The following is a 25,067-nucleotide window of genomic DNA, read 5'->3' as shown; positions in this document are numbered from 1 at the left end:
ACTGCAGAAACTTTTCATGTTCAGAGGTTTTACAGCCATGTGCACTGAGAAGGAAATTCTAAGTGGTAAGTGAAAGCTGTTTGACATAGGTGAGACTTTTAAAAGATGAATTCTAGTTTCATAGTATATGTGTCAGTAGTTGACTATAGCGTTTTTTAGTTCTTAGGAAGTGAGGGAGACTAAAAGTCTTGTTTCAAATCAGTATATTCAGTGTTACTAGAAATTGACCATAAAGGGGCTTTAAAGAAATGCGAAGGAAATGTTATTTCACATTTGAAATGTGATTATTTCATTAATTGTCTAAACCGTAGTGCTTTTGAGAGTTGAGTCACTATTAATATTTATAGTGGGTGCTGTGTGCTAAGTTGCTTGAGTTGTGTCCAACTCTTTGCGACCCTATGGGCCATAGCCTGCCAGGCTCCTTTGTCCATGGGATTCTCCAGGCAAGAATACTGGAGTTGGTTGCCAGGCCTTCCTTCAGGGGATCTTCTGACCCAAATCTCTTATATCTCCTGCATTGATTGGCAAATGGGTTCTTTACCACTAGTGCCACCTTGGAAGCCCAAATTATAGTTGGGACATGGGTATAAATTGTAACTGCTTTGGGCAAACCAGGATATATGGTCACCCTATTTATATACAGATATAAACTTCTTTATAGTTTATAGCAGATTCTTCTAGTATGTAAATTTTTTAATTAGCAAGATAATTAAGAACATCAGCCTTTAAAGCATTGTGCATCTGGGACGCAAACTGTAGAGTTGTTTTTTTAATTTATTTTTAATTGAAGGATAATTGCTTTTACAGTATTGGTTTGGTTTCTGCCATACAGCAACATGAATTAGCCATTAAGTGTATATATGTTCCCTTCCTCTTGAACCTTGCTCTCACCTCCCACCCTTTCCCACCCCTCTAGGTGTTACAGAGCCCCAGTTTGGGTTCCCTGAGTCAAACAGCAAATTTCCGTTGGCTGTCTGTTTTACATGTTGTGGTGTACCTGTTTCCATGCTCTCTCTGCATGCTGCCGCCCTCTCATTCCTCAACCTCACCCATGTCAACAAGTCTGTTCTCTACGTCTGCATCTCTGTTGCTGCCCTGCACATAGGTTCATCAGTACCATCCTTCTAGATTCCACATATATGTGTTAGTATATGATATTCTTTCTCTTTCTGACTTCTAGGTTCATCCACCTCATTAGAACTGAGTCAAATGCATTCCTTTTTATGGCTGAGTAGTATTCCATTGTATAAATGTACCACAGCTTCTTCATCCATTCATCTGTTGATGGACATCTAAGTTGCTTCCATGTCCCAGCTTTGTAAATAGTACTGCAGTGAATATTGGGGTACATGTGCCTTTTTCAATTTTCATTTCCTCAGGATACATGCCTAGAAGCGGTACTGCTGGGTCATATGGTAGATTTATTCCTAGTTTTTTAAGGAATCTCCAAACCGTCTTCCGTAGTGGCTGTATTGGTTTACATTCCCACCATGTTTGTTAATGTTTCTGAATAGTATTTTATTTTAGAACTAGCATTCTCTAGTTTCAATTTTAGAACTAGCATTGCCTTCAGTTCCAACTTAACTTACTGTTTTTCCTCTTTCTTTTTTTCCCCTTTATTCCCTTCACCATTTTAGTGATGGCAACATTGCAGCTTCCAGCTACTAATTTGGCCAACTTGGCAAACTTGCCTCCTGGCACTAAACTCTACCTTACAACAAACAGCAAGAACCCTTCGGGCAAAGGAAAACTGCTGCTGATCCCTCAGGGAGCCATCCTGCGAGCTACCAACAATGCTAGTGAGTCCATCGTTAAATCATTTGGTCCTTGGGTCTTTGAGTATGTTCACCTCATCCACCAGAGGGGCAGTTCTTACCTGTTTCAGAAAGCATTTTCTTAGCTTTGTTTGTGGTTACATGGTGGCATTTGCCCACATGGATTTAAACCATACAAATATTTTAACTAGCAATGGATTTTTAAAATAATCATAGTCTTGGGAGGTGACACTGTTTTCTTGGATTTGTTTACTGAAGAGTGGGATCAGGAACAAATACACTGAAGAGGTGAGGATGTTGAGGCTGTTTGTGGGAGAAGGCTGAGCTGGAAATAAAGAGGAGTTCTTTCTGTCAGTGGTATCTAAAGACTGGTAACACCAGAGAAGATTGCTGAACGCCTGCTTTTATCTTGAAGGGGATGGGAATAGGATTGGAATCAAATGTCTCTGCTTGCCATTATTTAGATGTGCTGCATCTTAAGTTTGCTAGTTTGGTTAAATTTGCTAGTTTGGGAAATGGCAAGAGAAATACAGGCTCAACTTTAGTGTATAAGATGTAAAGCCCCAGGGAAATTAGATGGTTTATACTTATATAAATGGTTTATACTTATAGACTTATATAAACTTCTGCTTTGACATATAGTGAAAAACAGTTTGGGTGGTGTTGAAAGGGTAAGAGGAATTCTATCTGAGTCAGAAGTATAATTGGTACAGTAATTAGGTTCGTTAGAAATTAGCCACTTGTCAAAATGCAGTGTGTAATTGTAACCAGGCAAGGGCTTGTGTGCCCATGGTACAGAAAGGCAGTTTCTGACAGGAGGAGTTTGCAGCAGAGTAAGGGTTTATTGCAGGGCACCAAGCAAGCAAGTGGGAAACAAGTCTCAGGTCCACTCCAGCTTGGTCTTTGAGTTTGGGGTTTTCAAAGGGGAAGAACAAAGAAGCCAGGGTTAGTCATCATCTCGTGACATTTCTTAGTCATAGTTTTGGGAGTCAGCATGTCTCTGGTTTATGTTTCTCTGGCCAGGTGGTCCAAGGCTCAGGGGTCTGTTCGCTCATCTTGCCCTGGAGAAACTGAGTTTTTACTTCAGCGATATTATTTGCAACAGCAGTTTTAGTACATGAATGATGTTATTAACAATGGCAGTTTTAGTCTTCTGACTCTGGTTGGTTAATGTTCAGTTAGCACAGGACTGAGGTCAAAGGGGACAAGAAAGGGAATAAAGTTTTGGATAGAGAGATTCATCATAAACTTGGCAGGGAATTTGGTTAAGGGGGACTGAGTTTCAGAAGCTAGTCAACGATTTTGTTTACTGACTGTAATGGGTGATTTCCACTCTCACCCTGGTGTTTTTTCCTCATACATAAGCAGTGATGTATCAAAAACTTAGCTATGTAAGAAAAAGACAATGTAAGTAATCCAAAAATCCATTCAGAGAGCTCCTTAGAGTTTAGTTTTTGTATGTCACCAAAAAGAAAGTAAAAAGGGGTACAAAGGCTTTAAAGTGGAATTTGAAAAGCAAAATAGACTGGAGTCATTATAAATATGAGGAAAGTCAGTTTTTTCCGGAGCAGGGTGAGATGGAAAAGAGAGTACTGTAAAATTACACTAAATTCCAGCAGTTTCACTGAAATTGAATCAGATGCCAGAAAGTTTGGGAGCTCCTCTCTGAGCACATTAGGTGCTGATTAAAAACACTTGGTTAGAAAATGTATCCAACTCAATCTCCCACAGCTAAGCCAGAACACTTGCAAAGAGAAGTTCTTCATTTCAGTACTCAGAGCTGAACTAGTTGACCTCCATTCAGTCAGAAATAAATATATTTCCATCTTCTGCACCCGGAAATTCTCACTCTTGTCACAGAAGTCTGTATCACCAAAAAAGGAGGAAAGAAGGAAAGGGGAGGAATGCAGCCATCGTGACAACATTGCTCTGGGCTCATCTGTTTTCTCTGTTAAGGCTTCTCTTAGTATTTTTATGACTATGCTGTCATTCGTTGCATTTTCAGACCTCCAATCTGGCTCAGCTGGCAGCAGCGGCGGCGGCAGCAGTAGTGGTGGGGGAGGCGGTGGCAGCAGTGGAGCAACAGGAGGAACCGGTGGAGCCCAGAACCCTGCTGGCCCTGGAGGGATATCCCAGCATCTGACGTACACATCCTACATCCTCAAGCAAACCCCTCAGGTATGGTCATTTGTCACTGGTACCTTCTACATCACCTAGTTATTTATAATGACTGCTTTTAATTGTAGTGGATTTACCTTTACAACTCTGGAATCAGGGGGGTCAGTACTATTAATAACATTTTAGCCATGTTACAAATTTGTATTATTTGGGGCTTGCTGTGTTTTGAGAGAAAAGCAAGTAGAGATTCAGAAAGACTTAAGTAACTTATCCAGGATCTCTCTGCTGAGCTAGTTGGTAGAATTTGGGTTTAAACCCAGGTCTTCGTGAGAGATATTTGCTGTGCTGTTGCCTCTCATGGGTTTGGAATAGTATTGGTGTATAGTTGAAATTTTTCTCTTAGACGGGAGTAACCAGATAGTACCAAGTTATGGTTTGGAGTTAACATTGGATTCAAGGTTAGGGACAGGTTTCTGCCATCTTGTTTTCCCTTAATCCTTTCTTTCCCCTCTTTCTTGGCTCCTCTTTCTTTCTTTCTTGGCTCCTTTCCAAGTAAGGGAAAAGAATTTTGGTTCCAGGTTCTTAGTAAGAAGGCAGATGGTTATCAGTCTGAATGGTTAAATCCAGTTGTGAGGACTAGATTGTAAAACTTGAGCTTCCAACAGCCTGCTCTGTAACTCAAGTGCAAAGTTTGACAAGTAGGGATAGCTCTTGGTAGTGACACTGAGATCAGAGCTGTTCTGTTTGTTTTGATGAGTAGTAGAAATGAAGGGGAGCATTGTTATAATATGGGACCTTGTGATTTAAAGTCATTTGAACTTAACAAATTACTGATCAGGTCTTTGTTTGTAACTTAGGGCACATTTTTAGTTGGCCAGCCATCACCCCAGACATCTGGGAAACAGCTGACTACGGGGTCAGTGGTCCAAGGAACACTGGGAGTCAGCACATCTTCTGCACAAGGACAGCAGACATTAAAAGTCATCTCTGGACAAAAAACCACTTTGTTTACCCAGGTAAATGCACACTCACACACATTCCAAATACGTAGTAGTTATGGCATTTATTTTTTTGGGGGGGTGTTAGTTCTAAAAGGTCTTGTAGGTCTTCATAGAACCATTTAACTTCAGCTTCTTCAGCATTACTGGTTGGGGCATAGACTTGGATTACAGAGGATGAGATGGCTGGATGGCATCACTGACTCGATGGACGTGAGTCTGAGTGAACTCTGGGAGTTGGTGACGGACAGGGAGGCCTGGCGTGCTGCAATTCATGGGGTCGCAAAGAGTCGGACATGACTGAACAACTGAACTGAACTGAACTGATGGCATTTATTTAAATGTTACAGCTTGTTTCTTTCCACAGAGAAATTATAGTTACCTAAGAGAATAGGTGATAAAATAGTATAGAATAATAAGAATAAAATATCAAAATTTGCAGAAATGTAAGTAGAATGAGAAGATGAGACCAGAGAGTTATTTAGAAATGCAAACAGTACTGTCTTGTATATTTGATAAAATTTGCCAAAGTTAAATAAGATGACCAGTTGTAAAATTCACACTACTTGTGAGAGGAATTAAAATAACCACATAATATTTTCTTAGAAGAAACAAAGATTTTCTTGACCCTTCATTCTAAAAATTTCTCTGCAGGGACTTTGTATCGGAGATTCTGAATAGTGTTACAGGTTGTTTCAGCCACACTATCCATATTGTAAGTAAATGCTATAGGAAGCTTGGTGTATGTTTCTGTAGCTTCTTTAGTATAGGTGGAAGAGTAATGACAGAGAATTTTGACTGGGCGAGGGGTATCATAATCATCTGTAGGAGAATCTACAGCTAAATTTCAAAGACTTAACAGATGAAATAAAGTGTAGAAGGTATAGACAGTGTGACGCCATTTTTAACAAATAAAGCACTTTTTATGTCTGTGTAGATCAGCAGTTCTCAAAGCACATCAGATTTTTGTCAAATGCTTTTTCTCTGTCTGTTGAGAGGATCATATGGTTTTTCTTTTTTTTTTAATTTGTTAATAAAGTGAATCATCGATATTTCAAATTTAAAACAACCATGCATTCCTAGAATGAAACCTACTTGGTTGTGATATTTTCAAATACTCTTTCAAAGTATTGTTGAATTTGATTTAGTAACATTTTGTCTAGAATTTTCCCAAGGAATATTGGTCAGTAATTTTCATTGTAATTTCTCTCTGATTTTGGTATCAGAGTAGTGCTGACCTCATAAAATGAGTTGGAAACTTCTCCATCCTTTTCACTTTTTGGAGAAGAATTTATGTCAACTTGGTATTATTTCTTAACTATTCAGAGTACACCAGTGAAACTGTAGTGGCCTGGAGCTTTTCTAATTGGGAAGATGTTAATCTGCAGTTCCAATTTATTTAACACATATGACTGACTGTTCAGGTTATTTAGTCTTAAGGAGATGTGTTAGTTTATATCCTTAAAGGAATTGGTTTATTACATCTGTGTGTGTGTTTGTGTGTATATTAGTCGCTCAGCCGTGTGCGACTCTGTGACCCCATGGACTGTAGCCCACCAGGCTCCTCTGTCCATGGGATTCTCCAGGCAAGAATACTGGAGTGGGTTGCCATTCCCTTCTCCAGGGGATCTTTCCAACCCAGAGATTGAACCTGTGTCTTCTGCATTGCAGGCAGATACTTTACCGTGGAGCCATCAGAGAAGCCCTTTATTACATCTAAGTAGTTGAATTTCTTGGAACAAACTAGTTCATGATTTTCCCTCATTATCCTTTTAATGTCTGTAGGCTATTTAGTGATGTCCCCCTTTTCATTCTGGACTTTGATAATTACATATCTTCTCTTTTTTCTTGATCAGTCTAGTTAGAAGGTTTATCAGTTTTGTTGATCTTTTCAGATTACCAGCATTTGGTTTCCTTGAGTGTTGAATTCCCTTTGATCAGATGCTCTTTGCTATGTTAAACAGATATGAGGCTCCAGAATTCTTTAGGCAGTTCTTTAAAATCTTAGCAAATTTCTTCTAATCTGCTCATGTTGCACCCTATGCAGTGACTTTCTTTTTTTGTTCTGCCACAGCTAAGACCTTTGCTGTTGCTTTTTACTAAGGTATAATTTGCATTGAATAATGCGCACATCACAGTGTACTGCTCAGTGAGTTGGATGGATGTCTGTGCTCTTTCAAGCCTATCCCAGTCACGCTTCAGAGCATTTCCATCACTCTAAAACATAACCTTCATTTCTCATTCCACTTTTTTCTGTTACCATTTTTCTATTTCTGTTACCAGAGCAGCTTTTGTCTGTTCTTGAGCTTCATATCAATTATAGTTTTTTTTAGCTTCTGTTGTTGAACAGAGTGTTTTTGAGATTTATCCATGTGTGTATTGATTTTTGATTTTTGATTCTTGAATAATGTTTTGTTGCTTGACTCTACTCTCCTATTGATGGATACTTAGATTATTTCCAGGTTTTGACTTATGAATGATACTGTTATGAGCATTCTTATACAGATCATTTGTATAGTAGAATAGCTAGGTCATGGGGTAAATATAAGAAACTGATGGATAGTTTTATATCTGTCATTATCAAAGTGGTTGTACCATTTGATTCTCCCATGAGTAATGTGGGAGAGTTCTAGTTACTGTACATCCTCACAACAGAGTATCATCATTCTTTTAAATTTTAGCCATTTTTGTGAGTATGAAGTGATATCCCATTGTGATTTTAATTTGCGTGAGACCCCGATATAGATTAATGTCATGATTGCTTCTTCTGGATTCTAGTCATGACTCCATGCAATAATTTAACCAACCTGCAAAACTGAAAATGCTTACTCATGCCTTTTATAGAAAAAGTTTGCTGAACCCTGACTTAAACCTCTAAAACTATAATTTGTTGAATGAGTCTCAAAAGCTAAATGCTATGCCTGTACTAGCACCATTAAATTACCCATTTAAATCTAGCCCTTGATTAGATTTTCATGTCTAAACATTATGTGTTACATTTAGGAGCACTTTGGGCTCAGGTTTTTAATAACAAATGTCTCCTACCTTTGAAGGCACAGTTGCCAAACAGGGACTTGCAAATACATTCATTTACTTGGTATACATCAGGGATAAAGGAACGTTTGTATTAAAAGGTCATAAACTTGAGAATTTGTTGGAAAGTACACAAATAAATACTTCATATAGTTTTGATTAGCAAGGCTTTCTTGGGGATGTGTTGGGGGTTGGGGGGCGGATATATAGGTAAAGATTGAATTGTGCCTGTTAACCAGGCTAACATTATTACTCCAACCTGTTTTGTTTCTGCAGGCAGCCCCAGGGGGACAGGCGTCTCTAATGAAAATATCTGATAGCACCTTGAAGTCTGTACCAGCCACGTCCCAGCTCTCAAAGCCTGGAACCACAATGCTGAGAGTTGCAGGAGGGGTTATCACAACTGCCACTTCCCCAGCTGTAGCCCTCTCAGCAAATGGGCCTGCACAACAGGTGAGAAGTAGTACGATAGTGGAAAATCATAATGAAGCATAAAATCAGTTAAAAAAACACACACAACATAAGCTAGTCATCAGGCACACTAATGGGCACTCTAATTGCTCTTTTTAAAAAAAATTCAAATATTCACATACCACAAAATTCACCATTTTAAAGTATACAGTTCAGTGGTTTTTATTCTCAGGGTTGTATAACCATCAGTTCAGTTCAGTTCAGTCGCTCAGTCGTGTCCGACTCTTTGCGACCCCATGAATTGCAGCATGCCAGGCCTCCCTGTCCATCACCAACTCCTGGAGTTCACTCAGACTCACGTCCATCGAGTCAGTGATGCCATCCAGCCATCTCATCCTCTGTCGTCCCCTTCGATCACTTCTATCTAATTCTAGAACTTTTTGTTTTTATTACTCCAAAAAGAAACTTAGTACCCAGTAGTAGTCACTCCCATTTCCTTCCTCCTTCTTCCAAGTCTTAGGCAGCTTCTAATCTACTTTCTTGTGACCGGCTTTTTTTGCTTAGCATAATTTCAAGGTTCATATATTTTATAGCATGTGTTAGTACTTATTCCTTTTTATAGCCCAATAATATTCAGTGTTATGGATTTTGTTTCTCCATTCATCAGTTAGTGGATATTTGGGCTGTTTTCCCCTTTTGATTATAATGATTAATGGTGCCATGAACATTTGTGTACAAGTTTTATGTTGCAGGCGGATTCTTTACCAGCTGAGCCATGAGGGAAGCCCTTTTATATAATCCTGTGTTTTCATTTATCTTGTCTTTATACCTAGGAAGGAATTGCTAAATGATATAGTAACTACATTTAACATTTTGAAGAACTACTAAACTGGTTTCCCAAGCAGCTGCACTGTTTTAGAGTCCCACCAGCAATGTATGAGGGTTCAAAGTTTTTCCAGTCTTTGCTGATAATTGTCCATGTTTGTTGTTTTTGTTTGGAGCTTTTGTTTGTTTGTTTTAGCAATTGTAGTGGGTGTGAAGTGGTATTTCACTGTGGTTTTGATATCCATTTCCCTGATGGCTAGTGATATTGTGCATCTTTTCACATACTTACTGGCCATTTGTATATTGTCTTTGGAGAAATGTCTATTCAGGTCCTTTACCCATTATTTGGTTGGGTTATTTACTCTCTTTCTGTTACTGAGTTGTAGGAACTCTTTGTATATTCTAGATACAAGTCTTTTACCAGATTTGCAAAAATTTTCTCCTTTCTTATCTGTCTTTTCACTTTCTTGAATCACAAAACTAACTTTGATGAAGTCCTATTTACCTGTTTTCTTTTTAATAGAGTTTTAAAAAAATAATTTTTATTATTTATTTTTGGCTGTGCTGAGTCTTCATTGCTGTACAGGCTTTTCTCTTGTTGTGGAGAGCAGGGGGTTACTCTCTGGTTGCGGTGCATGGGCTTATCATTGTGGCCTCTCTTGTTACGGAGTGCAGGTTCTAGGGCACATGGGCTCAGTAGTTGTGGGTCCTGGGCTCTAGTTCATGGGCTCTAGTGCATGGGCTGAAGAGTTGTGGCCATGCTCGCAGGTTTAGTTGTTTTGTGGCATGTGGCATCTTCCTGGATCAGGGATTGAACCCATGTCTCCTGCATTGACAGGCAGATTCTTTGCACTGGGTCTTGGTTGCTGCAGATGGGCTTTCCCTAGTGGTGGCAAGCAGGGGCTACTCTTTGTTGCAGTGTGTGGGCTCCTCATTGCAGTGGTTTCACTTGTTGCAGAGCACAGGCCTTGGGTGCACAGGCTCACTGGTTGTGGTGTGTGACTCTAGAGCACACAGACCCCAGTAGTTGCAGCTTGCAGGTCAGTAGTGGTGGCACATTGGCTCAGTTGCTTCATGGCATGTGGAATCCTCCTGGACCAGGGATCAAACCCATGTTCCCTGCATTGGCAGGTGGATTCCTATCCACTGCACCACCAGGGAAGTCCCCTATCAGTTTTTCTTTCATTGCTTATGTTTATGCTAGTAAAAAACCATTGCCTAATCCAAAGTCAGAAAATATAAGCCTATGTTTTCTTCTAAGAGTTTTCTAGTTTTGGCCCTTACATTTACCTCTTTGTCCATTTTGAATTAGCCTTTGTATACAGTATGAGATAGGGGGCCAAACTTTATTCTTCTGTTTGTAAGTATCCAGTTGGCCAGCAACATTTGTTGAAAAGTCTGTTTCCCTTTTGAATTGTCTTGACATCCCAAGATGCTCACTTCCCAGGCTTTACACCTCCTGCAACTACTGCTTCTCCTCACATGCCTACTCATACCACTCTACTTTGCAGTTCCTTGAACATAACGCTCTTTCTTACCCCTCTGACTTTCTGCATGCTCTCTCCTTCCAGGGAAGACCCTCTTATTTCCCCCTTTTCCTGTCTTCAAGATATCCCTAACGCTCCCAGTTCTCTCCCTCCCATCCCTAGGCTGAAGGAGTGACCCTCTCACTTGTCATGCTGTCTTGTACCCTTGCCTGCTGCAGCCTTCTTCACTGTCTGGTAACCCTCTCCTTGAGGGCTTTTATCTCGGGACCCTAATATTTAACACTGTGCTTTGTATAGATGTTTGCTGAATAATATGACAAACTTTAAAATATTATACTGAGTTTTTAATAAAGTCATACTATTCCATTCTCACATTCTGAGATTATGTCTGATTGCGGGTGATAAGTTGAAATATTGTTTTATCAGTCAGTTCAGTCTTTCAGTCATGTCCGACTCTATGTGACCCCATGGACTGCAGCACGCCAGGCCTCCCTGTCCATCACCAACTCCCGGAGTTTACTCAAACTCATGTCCATTGAGTCGGTGATGCCATCCAACCATCCCATCCTCTGTCGTCCCCTTCTCCTCCCGCCTTCAATCTTTCCCAGCACCAGGGTCTTTTCCGGTGAGTCATTTCTTTGCATCAGGTGGCCAAAGTATTGGAGTTTCATCTTCAGCATCAGTCCTTCCAATGAATATTCAGAATTGATTTCCTTTAGGACTGACTGGTTTGATCTCCTTGTAGTCCAAGGGACTCTCAAAAGTCCTCTCCATCACCACAGTTCAAAAGCCTCAGTTCTTCAGCGCTCAGCTTTCTTATAGTTCAGCCCTCACATCCGTACATGACTACTGGGAAAACCATAGCCTTGACTAGACGGACCTTATTTTATAAAGTGATAAATAGGTGGTGAATTTCTTAATGTGGTAATCCTATAATACGTCCTCATTTTGAAATTTTTAAAATGTCCTGGTCCATGAAGTCTGAAAGCATAGGAACTGCCAAACTAAAGAAGCAATTTTTTTACATGGCATGACATTGAATAGGTAGTTAATAACAGCTATTAGCTAATATTTTGGGTGTGCTACATGGCAGTCACTGTTCTAAGTAAGTTACACTACTTTCTTCTTAATTTTTATTGTTTCTGGTTCTATGGTTTAGCAGTCAGAAGGAACAACTCCTGGTTCATCGTCTACTGTGGGTTCTGTCATGAAAACTTCCGGACAGCAGCAAGTGTGTGTGAGCCAGGCCGCTGTGGGATCCTGCAAGGCTCCTGCCCCCTCTGTCATCAGTGCCACGTCCCTGGTGTCCACACCAAACCCCATCTCTGGAAAAGCCACAGTGTCAGGTCAGTTGTATCATCATTTTATTTCCCTTTCCCTTCTTTGGCCTAGAATATTTCTGGAAGCTCCTCAGTTCAGCTCATTTGTGTCCGACTCTTTGCGACCCCATGAATCACAGCACGCCAGGGCTCCCTGTCCATCACCAACTCCTGGAGTTCACTCAGACTCAGATCCATCGAGTTGGTGATGCCATCCAGCCATCGCATCTGTCGTCCCCTTCTCCTCCTGCCCCCAATCCCTCCCAGCATCAGGGTCTTTTCCAGTGAGTCAACTCTTCACATGAGGTGGCCAAAGTATTGGAGTTTCAGCTTCAGCATCAGTCCTTCCAATGAACACCCAGGACTGATCTCCTTTAGGATGGACTGGTTGGATCTCCTTGCAGTCCAAGGGACTCTCCCCAAAATTTTGTATAATAAATTATTAAAAACCATTAACTTGGAGGCATTTTTCATATAGCTTCTTTCTAGATGAAGTATTATTTAAAATGTAGGTATAAATTTTCAAGTCTGAAATGTTTTTATGGATTGAGTAAGAATTTTTAAGTGATATAGTAAAACTTCAGCCATCTGGAACTCTGGGTATTTCTCATCAGTTTTGAATGGAGCTCATAGCAAAACATCCTACATTTCTTTTTGCTTTCATAAAGTACATAAAATGTAAAATTTTAAACGTAAAGATGTAAATTTTGAGTCCAAGACATGGTTTTTAACAGTAGTTACTGTATTAAGTTGTGTCAGAATGACATGCCTGAGGTTTGGTAAAATGTGTCCTGTCTCCATGCCCATACTGAATGGCCTCAGAAAAGTGTGCCTTTTACTTCTTTGGGTAAGCTAGAGCACAAATCCTGAAGCTGGATTGCCTGATGCTTATACCTCATGAAGTTTAAATGCCTAGGGTACTGTCTGACATGTAGTAATAATTATATAAATAATTGCTGCTATTGTCATTTTTAGTATCATCGTTGTTAGTCCACGTTCCCTTACCTACAATTCTGAAATTCAAAAAGCTGTAAAAACCGAAGGTTTGCTTACTGTTGTTGTTCTCCATAACTATTTTAGAGAAAAATCTGACTGCCTTTGATAGGCTATTTATACTACTAAATATAGCCACCTGATGCAAAGGACTGCTGGCTCACTGGAAAGACCCTAATGCTGGGAAAGATTGAGGGCAGAAAGGAGAAGGGGGCAACAGAGGATGAGATGGATAGCATCAGCAACTCAATGGACATGAATTTGAGCAAACTCAGGGAGATAGTGGAGTGCAGAGGGGCATGGCATGCTACATACAGTCCATGGGGTTGCAGAGAGTCAGACATTACTTAGTGACTTAACAATAACATATATCATTTACAGACACATATGTACATACAGAGAAACATACATAAATACATACACATACATATAGTCAACTCATTGGAAAAGACCCTGATGCTGGGAAAGATTGAGGGTGGGAGGAGAAGGGGTCGACATGAGATGGTTGGATGGTATCACTGACTCACTGGACATGAGTTTGAGCAAACCTTGGGATATAATGAAGAACAGGGAAGCTTGGAGTGCTGCAGTTCATGGTGTCTTAAAGCGTTGGACACAACTTAGCAACTAAACAACAACACATGCCCCAGTCCCTTTGCATAAAGATTGTGGATATTCTTCCCTGTTACTGCATATAGTTTGCTAAAATAAAAGCACAGGCTTGTGAGCTCTTCAGTCTAAATAAATCATCTTGACAACACTTGGGTATTTTCAAAACTAACAAAAAAAATTTTGTGGAAATTCTCGTTTATTTTTCCCATGGTTTCTACCTCCCAATTAAAATTGACCAAATTTTTTTTATGAGGGTATTTTTGTTTTTCTTTTTTTTTAAGGCTGAGGAATCCACCTTAAATCCTTTCAGGGAGCCGGTGGCCAGGGGACAGTGGTCTCTTTTGGTTCAACCACTTTGTGCCTGACACGGTCCACAGAAATTGTCTTGCTGAGGGTGGATGCCCTTGTGGCCTGATGCATTTCATGTCCCCCTTATCCTCACATGGCAGTCTTCATGTGGCAGGTGCCTTAATGGCTTCTAAGTGCCTGACCCGTGCCCACACAATATTGGTTGGCCTAGTCCTCAGTTGTAAAGAAGACAAAAGAGAGACCCTTACCCGTTCAGGTGGCAGCTACTGGGGCACAGTGAGCAGTGGGGCCTTTGGAACACACCAGAGGGTAACCCTGGCCAGAGTTCCTCAGTTGCTTCCACAGCACTTGCCTGGTGGCAGAGGGTCCCTATGAGAAAGGAGAAGCGAGGAGGTGGGGGAAGAGACCCCAGGTTCCCTGTACGAGCCACCAGAAATGCCGTGGTCCGAGCACACGTTGGAAAAGAATTTCCAGAGATGAGACAGAATGAGAGGGAAATATAGTTTATTAGAGTGGGAGACACTGTTAGAACAGTGGGCCAGCCCAAGGGAGAACCAACCATGTTGTTATTATCACTAGATTCCATTGTTGTTTAGTTGCTCACTTGTGTCCAACTCTTTGTGACCCCATGGACTACAGCATGTCAGGTTTCCCTGTCCTTGACTGTCTCCTGGATTTTGCTCAAACTCGTGTTCATTGAATTGGTGATGTTATCCAACCACCTCATCCTCTGTTGTCTTCTCCTGCCTTCAGTATTTCCCAGCATCAGGGTGTTTTCCAGTGAGTCAGCAGCCCTTCACATCAGGTGGCCAGTTTTGGAGCTTCAGCATCATTTGTTTCAATGAATATTCAGGGTTGATTTTCCTTTAGGATTAACTGATTTGATCTCCTTGCAGTCCAAGGGCCTCTCAGGAGTCTTCTCCAGTCAAAAGCATTAATTCTTCGGTATTCAGCTTTCTTTATGGTCCAACTCTCACATCCATACATGACAACTGGAAAAACCATAGCTTTGATGATATGAACCTTTTTTGGCAAAGTGATGTCTCTACTTTTTAATACGCTATCTCGATTTGTCATAGCTTTTCTTCCAAGGAGCAAGTCTTTTAATTTCGTGATTGCAGTCACCATCCACAGTGATTTTGGAGCCCAAGAAAATAAAGTCTGTCACTATTTCCATTTTTTCCCCATTTATTTACAGTGAGGTGATGGGACCAGATGCCATGATCTTAGCTTTCTGAATGTTGAGTTTTAAGCCAGCTTTTTCACTGTCCTCTTTCACCTTCATCAAGAGGCTCTTCAGTTCCTCTTCACTTTCTGCCATTAGGATGGTGTCATCTGCATATCTGAGGTTATTGATAGTTCTCCCAGCAGTCTTGATTCCAGCTTGAACTTCATCCAGCCCAACATTTCACACGACGTACTTTGCACATAAGTTCCATTTATGACTCCAAATCAAAACCCTATGTTTCATTTGCTTTTGGGATGGTTAAGTACCAAAACATTAAGGCTCATTTATTTTCCCATGGTTTCTACCCCTCAGTTAAGATTGACCAATTTTTCTTTTATGAGGATTGCTTGTTCTCTGCTAACTGAATGTTTAGAGGTAGTGTATTAGCACTGGAGTAGAAATTATAGAAGTGGAAGGAATTACTATTGTAAGAAATGAATAAGAGACTCATTATTTTCTACTATCCATTAATTTTGTGTGTGTGGATTCTTGTTTTTTTAAATTGAGGTATAAAGGCAATGGCACCCCACTCCAGTGCTCTTGCCTGGAAAATCCCATGGACAGAGGAGCCTGGTGGGCTGCAGTCCATGGGGTCGCTAAGAGTTGGACACAACTGAGTCATGTCACTTTCACTTTCCACTTTCATGCATTGGAGAAGGAAATGGCAACCCACTCCAGTGTTCTTGCCTGGAGAATCCCAGGGACAGGGGAGCCTGGTGGGCTGCCGTCTATGGGGTCGCACAGAGTCGGACACGACTGAAGCAACTTAGCAGTAGCATAATCTTTATAATTTTTCAATTAATTTTTTTGTGTGCATTACAAACTATTTTGAACAAGATTCCCATTGTGACTGGAACAGAGTAAGCAAGGGAAAGAGTACTAGGAGGTAAAGTCAGAGTGATGGGGCCAAATCACATAGGGCCTTTGTGGATCATTGTAAAAACATTGATTTTTACTTCAAGAGAAGCCATTGTAGGGGTCTTCCACTAAGGAGTAACATGAGCTGCCTGTATCTTTTAATAAGTCATTGGCTATAGCATTTAGATTAATCTGTGGGGCACAAGATGGAAGCAGGGGACAGACCAAGAAGTAGACACTAAACTAAGAAAGAAACTTTGCTGTATTAGGGACCTCTGGCAATATCAGACTAAAAGGAGTTCCAGAAGTAAACAGAAAAGTTTAGTAATTACATTATCATTGGATTTCTCAGTAGCAGTACTGGAAGCTGGTTTTCAAAATTTTTGCTTTTCAAAATTCTAGAGGGGAATTCTTGTAGTGTAGAGTTCTGCAGTAGGCCCAATCTTTACTAAGTATGAGGGTAGATATTTTCTGACAGGCAGCCTTTCAAATGTATTTTCTAGATTCTGTCTCGGAGCATAATTAAAATATATGTTTCATCAGAGCTAAGAGATGTAGACCAGGAAAAAGGACAAAAATAGAAGGAAGGCAAAGGGAACTCTCAGGGTAGCTATGAAGTATGTTCCACAGCTGAGACCTTGGCCGCAGGCCTAGAAACCAGCAGTCTAGATGGAGCAAGCAGATCAGAGCACCCTGGGAAGGATAGCTCTGACTTTAAAAATGGAAGTGTAAATTATTTAAGAGGTTGGAGGAGAACTCTGTATTTAGGGGGAGGTTTGTAGTGTTTTTGAAGGACATGGGAAGACTTTGGTATGTTGTTGAAAGAGAACTAAATAAGCAGATGAAAAGGAAGAAAATTTTTAACTCCAGAAAATGAAATGGAATCATAGTATCATGGTATTCTTTGGATCAATAGAGGCCATTATTGGAGGAGAGGGAAGATAGGGTCTAAAGCTTATCTACCCTAATAGTCAGTGTGTAGCATTAAAATGTTACATCAAATTGAATCAAGGCCTACAATATACACATTGTTTTAAAAGACCAAAAGGGTTAAAAGTGGATGCTACCTGTGAACAAGATGAAGACAGGGAGGTGGAGCAAAGGATGGCTGTTTTTAGTTATATGCCTTTTAGCCCTTTGTAACTTTTCAACTGATAAGCGTATAGTATAGTATTAAAATAGAAATAAGAATTGTTAAAATATGAAGAAACAGGTAATTGTACTCTTGGGCGGGGGTTGGGGGCACATCTCAGTAACTAACTACTGCTTGACGATCTAACATTCACTGATTCCAGAGAATGATTTTGTTTATTGAAGGCTTTGTTCTTGAAAGTATTTGAGATCCAACTGCATTCCAGTGCCTTAAAGGACCTTTAGCCTCTGTTGGTATTCTTAGGTTTTTCTAACATGCATTTCCGCTGTTTCTTGTGTACTCTTTCTGTCACTCTTCCACTGGCCCTCTGAATGCCTAGAATAGTTTTATGATGGAAATGGGAGTATGGAAATTGCTTTAAAGCGAAGTAGGAGAGGATGAACCTTTCTAAAATAAGTGGAGACTATCTGGTTTGAAAAATAAAGGCTGCACAAAGATAGGAAACTGTAAGTTCTGGTGAGTACATAGATTGAAGCATTAGATACGTAGAGATGTTGTGAAGGAGATGTAGATAAATTAGGACCAGATTAAAATGGACTCCTTGTGTTTGACTAATTTTGGAAACATACTCTAGGCAGACCAGAGCCAGAGAAGGTTTTCAAGTAGGAAAATGATAATTATCCAAACCAAAAATACAAAATTTTACATCCAGTTTGTATCACAGCTGTATGTAAAACAAATAAATAGTCATAGAAAACTAACATTGAGAAAAACTATCTCAAAATAATGATACTGGTTGTCTCTGCAGTAGGACTCTGTGGCTTTTTTCTATTATTTCCACTTTTTCAAAAATTTTTGTATTACTTATGATAGCAAGGTAAAAAATAAATCATTATTGTTGCATCATTGTCTCCTTGAGAAACCTGCTTCATCCATTGCCTCATGCTTCTGGCTCTTTCTTTATGGAAAGAGTAAATGTCCTAAGAACATCCTGCTGTGAGAAAATGTGAATGCTAAAGAAGGCAGGAACTTTAAGGAAGCATCTGATCTTCAGCTTGGCCTTATCTTCCAACTTATTTTAGGATTGTTAAAGATTCACTCCAGTCAATCCAATCCCCAGCAGGCTGTCCTGACGATCCCCAGCCAGCTCAAACCACTCAGTGTAAACACGTCTGGAGGTGTGCAGACGATACTGATGCCTGTGAATAAAGGTGAGTCCTTCACCTGTTGGGTGTGGTTGTCTCTAAGTCTCTCTGCCTGGAGGGTGTGTCTGGTGGGAGGGTCTGTCTGGTGGGAAGGTCTGTAGTCCGTCCTTTGGTGGCCACTCCTGCCTTGTACAGCCTGCCCTTGAGCTGTCACCATACTTCCTAGCACCAGCTCTGGGACTGAAAGTAACACCCAAGTGATCCATTGACTTCTAAATAACTGCTCATTTCTAAAGTTGAGCAGGGGAGTAGATCTTAAACATTTATGAGAGTACAGGTCAATTGGGTTTTTACTTTCTGAGGTTAGTGACCAAGCCTGCATTTCCACGGTTGACAATAACAGCTCAGTTACCCTGGTACTAATAGTAAACAGCCCACCTTATAAATCTGTGTAAAGCAAGGACCTTACCATTTCTGTTACACTGAAATTGTTTTTGTGCTAGTCATCTACAGTAGAGCTGTCACCTGGGAGATAGATTATTTTCATTAAAATAATTTATGTATTTCTTATATCCTCCCCTCCTCTTTTGCCTGTTAGTGGTTCAATCGTTTTCTACCAGCAAATCACCTGCCATTCTGCCTGTGGCTGCCCCAACTCCAGTTGTCCCCAGCTCTGCTCCAGCAGCTGTTACAAAAGGTATGTCATTTCCCACAGTATGTTTGCCCAGAAGTTTTATGCAAGACATTACTATCATAAGACTCCCTTGAATTTCAGCATTCATGAATCAGTCGCTTCAAAAATACGTAGGGTGTTTATATAGAGACTTAATTGAGGGAAGTAGAGATGTATAAAGCATCATTCTGCCCCCTAAGAATTTATAATCAGGTTGGAGAGAGTTGCAGTAGACAGCAAGCAGTGATTGATAAATGCACGGTAGATGATCTGAAAAATGAATGCTGAAATAGTTTAGTCTAGGATGTGTGGTCCATGGAACGTGAGGGTTGTGGAGGTGGATAACACTTTGTATAGGACACGGATTTTAACCAGAACTTTAAGAGTGAAGCATTTTTGACTATGGAGAGGCATGCCAGGTTAAGGAAACAGTAGAGACGAAGACTCACAGGGCTTGTTTGGGCGAGTAGACCAATTAAGGGGACTCACCTGGGGTGTACAGTTATGTAAAGGAGCTGTAGGTAGGGTCAGATGTTGGCAGCTGGCATTGGGGACACTTATGACTATTGACTGGATGGAGAGAGTACAGTGTGTTAGAACAAAACATTTTGACATCTGTAAGATCTACAATAATGATAGCTACCTTATGTAAGAGCCTAAAATGTACCTGGCACCATGCTAGCTGCTTGGTGCTATATATATATATATATATCACTAATGATCAAAGTACCTGAAAAGAGCTGTTAATGCCCATTTTGCCAGTGAGGAAACTGAAGTTTGGAAATACTAAGTCTGTACTTCCCAAGTCTAGAAAACTAGAAGGCAGTGCAGTCAGAATTTGAAATACTTCTTTTCAGGCATTCCAGGATCTCTCACAATAGTCTTGGGAAGAGATGGATTTGAAACTTACAGCATGACCATCTGAAGCAAGGGTTGGCTGACTGCAGTCTGCTGCACATTTTTTAAATAGGTTTTATTGGCACATCGGAGAAGGCAATGGCACCCCACTCCAGTACTCTTGCTTGGAAAATCCCATGGATGGAGGAGCCTGGTGGGCTGTAGTCCATGGGGTCACTGAGGGTCGGACACGACTGAGTGACTTCACTTTGACTTTTCACTTTAATGCATTGGAGAAGGAAATGGCGACCCACTCCAGTGTTCTTGCCTGGAGAATCCCAGGGACGGGGGAGCCTATGGGGTCGCACAGAGTCGGACATGACTGAAGTGACTTAGCAGTATTGGCACATGGCCATGCCGATTCATTTGTATATTGTCCGTGTGTGCACTGCAGCCTCAGAGTTTGGTCATTCCAGCTGAGTTCACATGACCCACAAAGCCTAAAGTATTTACTGATTAGTTCTTATAGGAGAAGTATGTCAGTCATGATGAAAGATGCTAACCTAAACCAGCATCTCTCCTCAGTAGCAGGTGTGTATCATAGTCCTCATACAGATTCTGATTCAATTAATTTTGGACTGGACCAGAGCATTTCTGTTTTGATTTTAATTAAGCATACCATTTGATGAATTTTGACAACTGCATGAACCTAGCATCCCATTCACACTATAGGAATTCTCATCCCCTGTAGGCAGCCACTGTTTCAATTTCTATGATAGATTAATCGTGTCTGTTTTTTAACTTCATGTGAATGGAAGCACATGCATTCTTTTGTGTCTGATTTAATTCACCCACTCAGTGTTTTTTGAGATTCAGCCATGTTGTTGCTAAGTAGTATTCCATACTGTAGAGGTGAATGGATAGACCATAGTATGTTTATCCTGTCTCCTGTTGGTGGACATTAGGTTTGTTTCCAGTTTGGGGCTATTATATGTAAGTCTTAGAAGAGCCTATCCAGTAAATAGCTCTCCCAACCTGAAAATACTGATTATATGATTTTGTGATTGAGTGCCAGATTAAATTATTGTATTTACAGGAATTCCCTGGTGTAGTTAGGACTTGGTGCTTTCACTCTATGGCAGGTTCAGTCCCCAGCTGAGGAACTAAGAGAACCACAAGCAGTGCCACGTGGCCAAATAAATAAATTGCATATACTTGCATCTACAGAACTAGAGTGTCTGAACTTTTTCTGAGGGCTTCCTTCTGTTTCTTGACGTCTCAGAATCACTAGGGGTTGGGGGAAGATGTCTTGCTGACAGTGGAATTAGCAAGGTCACTCAATACAAGTTGGTATACATATAAAAGCCACTTCGAGTTCTATATAGAAATTAACTGCCAACGATCCACTAAATATTTATGAGAGAAACTTAAAGACCTAAAAGAACTTGAAGGATATACAATTGCAATTAATTATATAAATTTACTGAAATACCTGATTTTAGTCTGTCTCCCAAAAGGACCTGGGTTCAGTACAGTCCCAGTCAGAATCTCTAGTGTTGTTTTGGTGTTTGTGTAGAAATTGACAAGATAGTCTAAAATGTATATGGGAATGCACAGGCCTAGAGTAGCTGATACAATCTTGAATAAAAAGCTGGGGGACTTGGGTCACCAGATGTATATATACTGTAAGGCTACATAATTGAGATAGCGTAGTATTGGTTCAAGAACAGACAGAATGTAGGGGTCAGGCGATGGAAGGTGCAAACCGTTGGATGTAAGACAGGCTCAGAGATGTACTGTTCAGCACAGGGAATATAGCCAGTACTTACCTGATTTATGACAGACTCAGCAGGGAAAAGATGTTCTTTTCAATGAGTTGTACTGGGCTAATTAGATATATCCTTTTGGGGGAAAGAAGAAAACTTGGCCCCTACCTTACTTACATCATAAAATTTAATTTGCATTGGGTCCTAGACCTAAATGTGAAGGATGAAACAGTAAAGCTTCTGGAAGAGAATATGAGAATATCTTCATGACTTTGGGCAAAGAAAACACAAGAAAAGCAGCCATGAAAGAACAGATTGATAAATTAGACTTTATTAATACTAGGAACTTTACTGTATCAGATGGACAAAATTTAAGAGTGAAAGTCGCCACATACATCCTGAAAGATATTTGCAATTGATATATCTGACAAAGAGTTCTCCCCAGAATATAGAAGACCTAAAAGTCAGTATGAAAAAGACGCTGAATTTTTTTTTAAAGAGCAAGAAGTATAAACAGATACTTTACAGAAGAGGATATTTAAATACAATGAAATGAAAAGTTGTTCACCCTCATCAGTCGTCAAAGGAATGCAAGTTAAAACCATAGTGATACTGTTCTTTCACCAGAATTAAAAGAACTGCATTGCTAAGTGTTGACAAAGATGTGAAGCAACTGGAACTCACATACCCTGCTTGTGGGGCTACAAATTGACATAATAACTTTGGAAATGAGTTTGGCAGTTTCTGGTAAAGTTAAACATGTTATCTGTCATGTGTTCCAGGAGGTACACTTCTAGGAAATGCATGCATATGTGCACCCAGATACATATACAAGCTTTCCTTTTTTTTTTTTTTTAATAGCCAAAAAGATGCTGACACAAAAGGGTATACACGATGTGATTCCAGTTATATAAAATTTAAAGTGGAATTGGCAGAGAGGAATGCTAGAAGCATAAGGGACCCTGGCTGAGGACTGGAAATACTCTGCATTTTGATTGAGGTGCTGGGTGCATGGATGTATATGTAGGTAAAATTTATCAAACTGTACCCTTAATATTTGTGCATTTTTTGCAAGTTATGCATCAGTGAAAAGGGGGAAGATACACTGTGTATCTCACTTGTAGACCTTTGCTTATATGAAACTATTGAGGGATGTTGAGTAGAAAATGACACTAGCACGCTGCTTTAGGCGCATGTACTGGTGCTCGTGTACAAGGTGAGTCGTAAGGGGATAGACTGACGGCAGGGGAGCTGGTGCAAAAGAAGTGTGCACGCATGCACACGTGTGCATGCACAGTGTTTTGATCAGAGACTATAGAAGGAAGACACATGCTCCTGACACAGTTATCTTCCGTCAGTAGATTTGGTAAGATCATGGCATCCGGTCCCATCACTCCATGGCAAATAGATGGGGAAACAGTGACTGACTTTATTTTTGTGGGCTCCAAAATCACTGCAGATGGTGACTGCAGCCATGAAATTAAAAGACGCTTACTCCTTGGAAGGAAAGTTATGACCAACCTAGACAGCATATCGAAAAGCAGAGACATTACTTTGTCAACAAAGGTCTGTCTGGTCAAGGCTACGGTTTTTTGAGTGGTCATGTATGGATGTGAGAGTTGGACTGTGAAGAAAGCTGAGCACCAAAGAATTGATGCTTTTAAACTGTGGTGTTGGAGAAGACTCTTGAGAGTCCCTTGGACTGCAAGGAGATCCAACCAGTCCATCCTAAAGCAGATCAGCCCCGGGTGTTCATTGGAAGGACTGATGTTGAAGCTGAAGCTCCAATACTTTGGCCACCTGATGCGAAGAGCTGACTCATTTGAAAAGACCCTGATGCTGGGAACGATTGAGGGCAGGAGGAGAAGGGGACGACAGAGGATGAGATGGTTGGATGGCATCACTGACTCAATGGACATGGGTTTGGGTGGACTCCGGGAGTTGGTGATGGACAGGGAGGCCTGGTGTGCTGCCGTTCATGGGGTCGCAAAGAGTTGGACACAACTGAGCAACTGAACTGAACTGAAAAGCCTCATGTGATGAGCTCGGATTTTTCCCAGTACAAAAGATCTGATTTTTTTGTTTTTTGCTGTGTGTCTCAGAACACTAAGATAATGCTAAAAGTTGATAAACTTAGCTGGAGAGATGATAAACAATAGGATATTAAACTTAGAACAGGCCAGCATTGTATTTTAATGTGGCGTTGTTCAAGTGTAAGAGTGCATGTGTGTGGTCTTCCACAGTGGTGTGGTTAGCCTTCTAAGAAATATCTAAAAGCCATTTTATTGCCCTGCCTTTGTCATGAGACACAGGCTAACAGTTCTCCCCTTGTCTGCTGATCCCGTGACGACAGGCGCTATCCCAGCACCCTGGCTGTCTCTGCAGCTGTGGCAGCACCCTCACTGGGTTCCCATTGTTTCTGTCCACAGGTGTCGTTCCATCATTGAGCCCTAATAGCGCTCTCATTGTTTCTATTCCCTTGTAGTGAAGACAGAACCGGAAACACCTGCACCAGGGGGCCCCTCCCAGGATGGTCAGACAGTGAAAACAGAAGACAGTTCTGAGCTGGGAAACTATGTCATTAAGTAATTATTTCAGTCCTTTCTAAGGGGTTTGTGCTTTTAGTATGTTATGGTACTTGAAAAAAAACCATCCCTGTGACAACTATATGTAGAGTTTTCTGTATGCATTAAGCCCTTTGATGGGTAGAAGCTTCTGTCCATGTGTGGTGAACAAGTATTACCATTTGCTGCACAGCTTAGGAGGCTTCATTTAACACCTCGATGTGACCTCCGAGCGGCACCTGATTAAGGGCCTTGGATGCAATTATAGGTCTCCCTTCCTTTGAGCTTGCCAACATCAAGTTTCTTTGCTCCATCTTTGGGTGTGAAATTTATGATGTAATTGCTCAGGTGTGTGTACATTTTGTGTTGCAGTATCCACACATGTGCCCAGTCTTAAACAGCTGCCTTTTTATGGCCCATACACACTCAGTGCTGCTTCTAGAAATACTGAGATTTTCTCATTTCCAAACTGGGGGAAACCCACTTCTAGCATATTTTGAAGTACCTCAAACTGCTTGGACGGTAGAGACTTAGCCACTTTCACAGAGTTGACAGCATGAACTGTAATAACACTATGAGTCTCTGCTCTAGTGACAGTCCCACTACAGAAAGATTACATGACTATTTTAAAATATAAAATGAAATGTCAAGTTTGCATTATTTGTCATTCCTGGGGTCTCATCTGTTTTAGTGTTGACTTTAAGGATTAAATGCTTGTTGTTTATAAACAAGGCAATATATAGAAGGAAGGACATGCAGATATAGTTGGGTTTAATTCCCTTGTAAAGGAGAAATATTTAATACATACATAAATTCATACGTATATACACACACAGAGAAACCACTGTATGTATTCGCTACCCAAATTTTCTTTTGTCCTTCTCAGGATAGACCATTTAGAGACCATCCAGCAACTCTTAACAGCAGTAGTGAAGAAGATCCCATTAATTACTGCAAAAAGTAAGACCACACTGAGTATACGGGAGCGTGGTTTAAAGCTGTGACCTGCTTGGGGTATTGAGT

The 25,067-nt window shown here is 40.6% G+C and overlaps 1 protein-coding gene across 13 annotated transcripts in view; it reads left to right on the top strand.

Annotated features, from left to right (window-relative positions):
* The window catches only part of YEATS2 (YEATS domain containing 2), a 103,450-nt gene that overhangs the window by 69,586 nt on the left and 8,797 nt on the right, over window positions 1-25,067 (top strand). For 11 of the 13 annotated variants that reach the window (XM_061414407.1, XM_061414424.1, XM_061414378.1 and 8 more), the window contains 9 exons: window positions 1,638-1,799; window positions 3,781-3,953; window positions 4,751-4,909; window positions 8,201-8,377; window positions 11,807-11,993; window positions 18,142-18,270; window positions 18,803-18,901; window positions 23,966-24,065; window positions 24,931-25,004. In XM_061414407.1, coding sequence (XP_061270391.1) covers window positions 1,638-1,799; window positions 3,781-3,953; window positions 4,751-4,909; window positions 8,201-8,377; window positions 11,807-11,993; window positions 18,142-18,270; window positions 18,803-18,901; window positions 23,966-24,065; window positions 24,931-25,004 — 1,260 coding nt within the window. The remainder of the gene's footprint in view (window positions 1-1,637; window positions 1,800-3,780; window positions 3,954-4,750; window positions 4,910-8,200; window positions 8,378-11,806; window positions 11,994-18,141; window positions 18,271-18,802; window positions 18,902-23,965; window positions 24,066-24,930; window positions 25,005-25,067) is intronic. The other 2 variants (XM_061414390.1, XM_061414383.1) reach the window with 1 other exon arrangement.

The sequence above is a fragment of the Bos javanicus genome, chromosome 1 (assembly GCF_032452875.1).
Source record: "Bos javanicus breed banteng chromosome 1, ARS-OSU_banteng_1.0, whole genome shotgun sequence".
NCBI classification, from domain to species: Eukaryota; Metazoa; Chordata; class Mammalia; order Artiodactyla; family Bovidae; genus Bos; species Bos javanicus.
The sequence above is the reverse complement of the archived record's forward strand: the minus strand, read 5'-3'. Positions and strand labels throughout refer to the sequence as shown.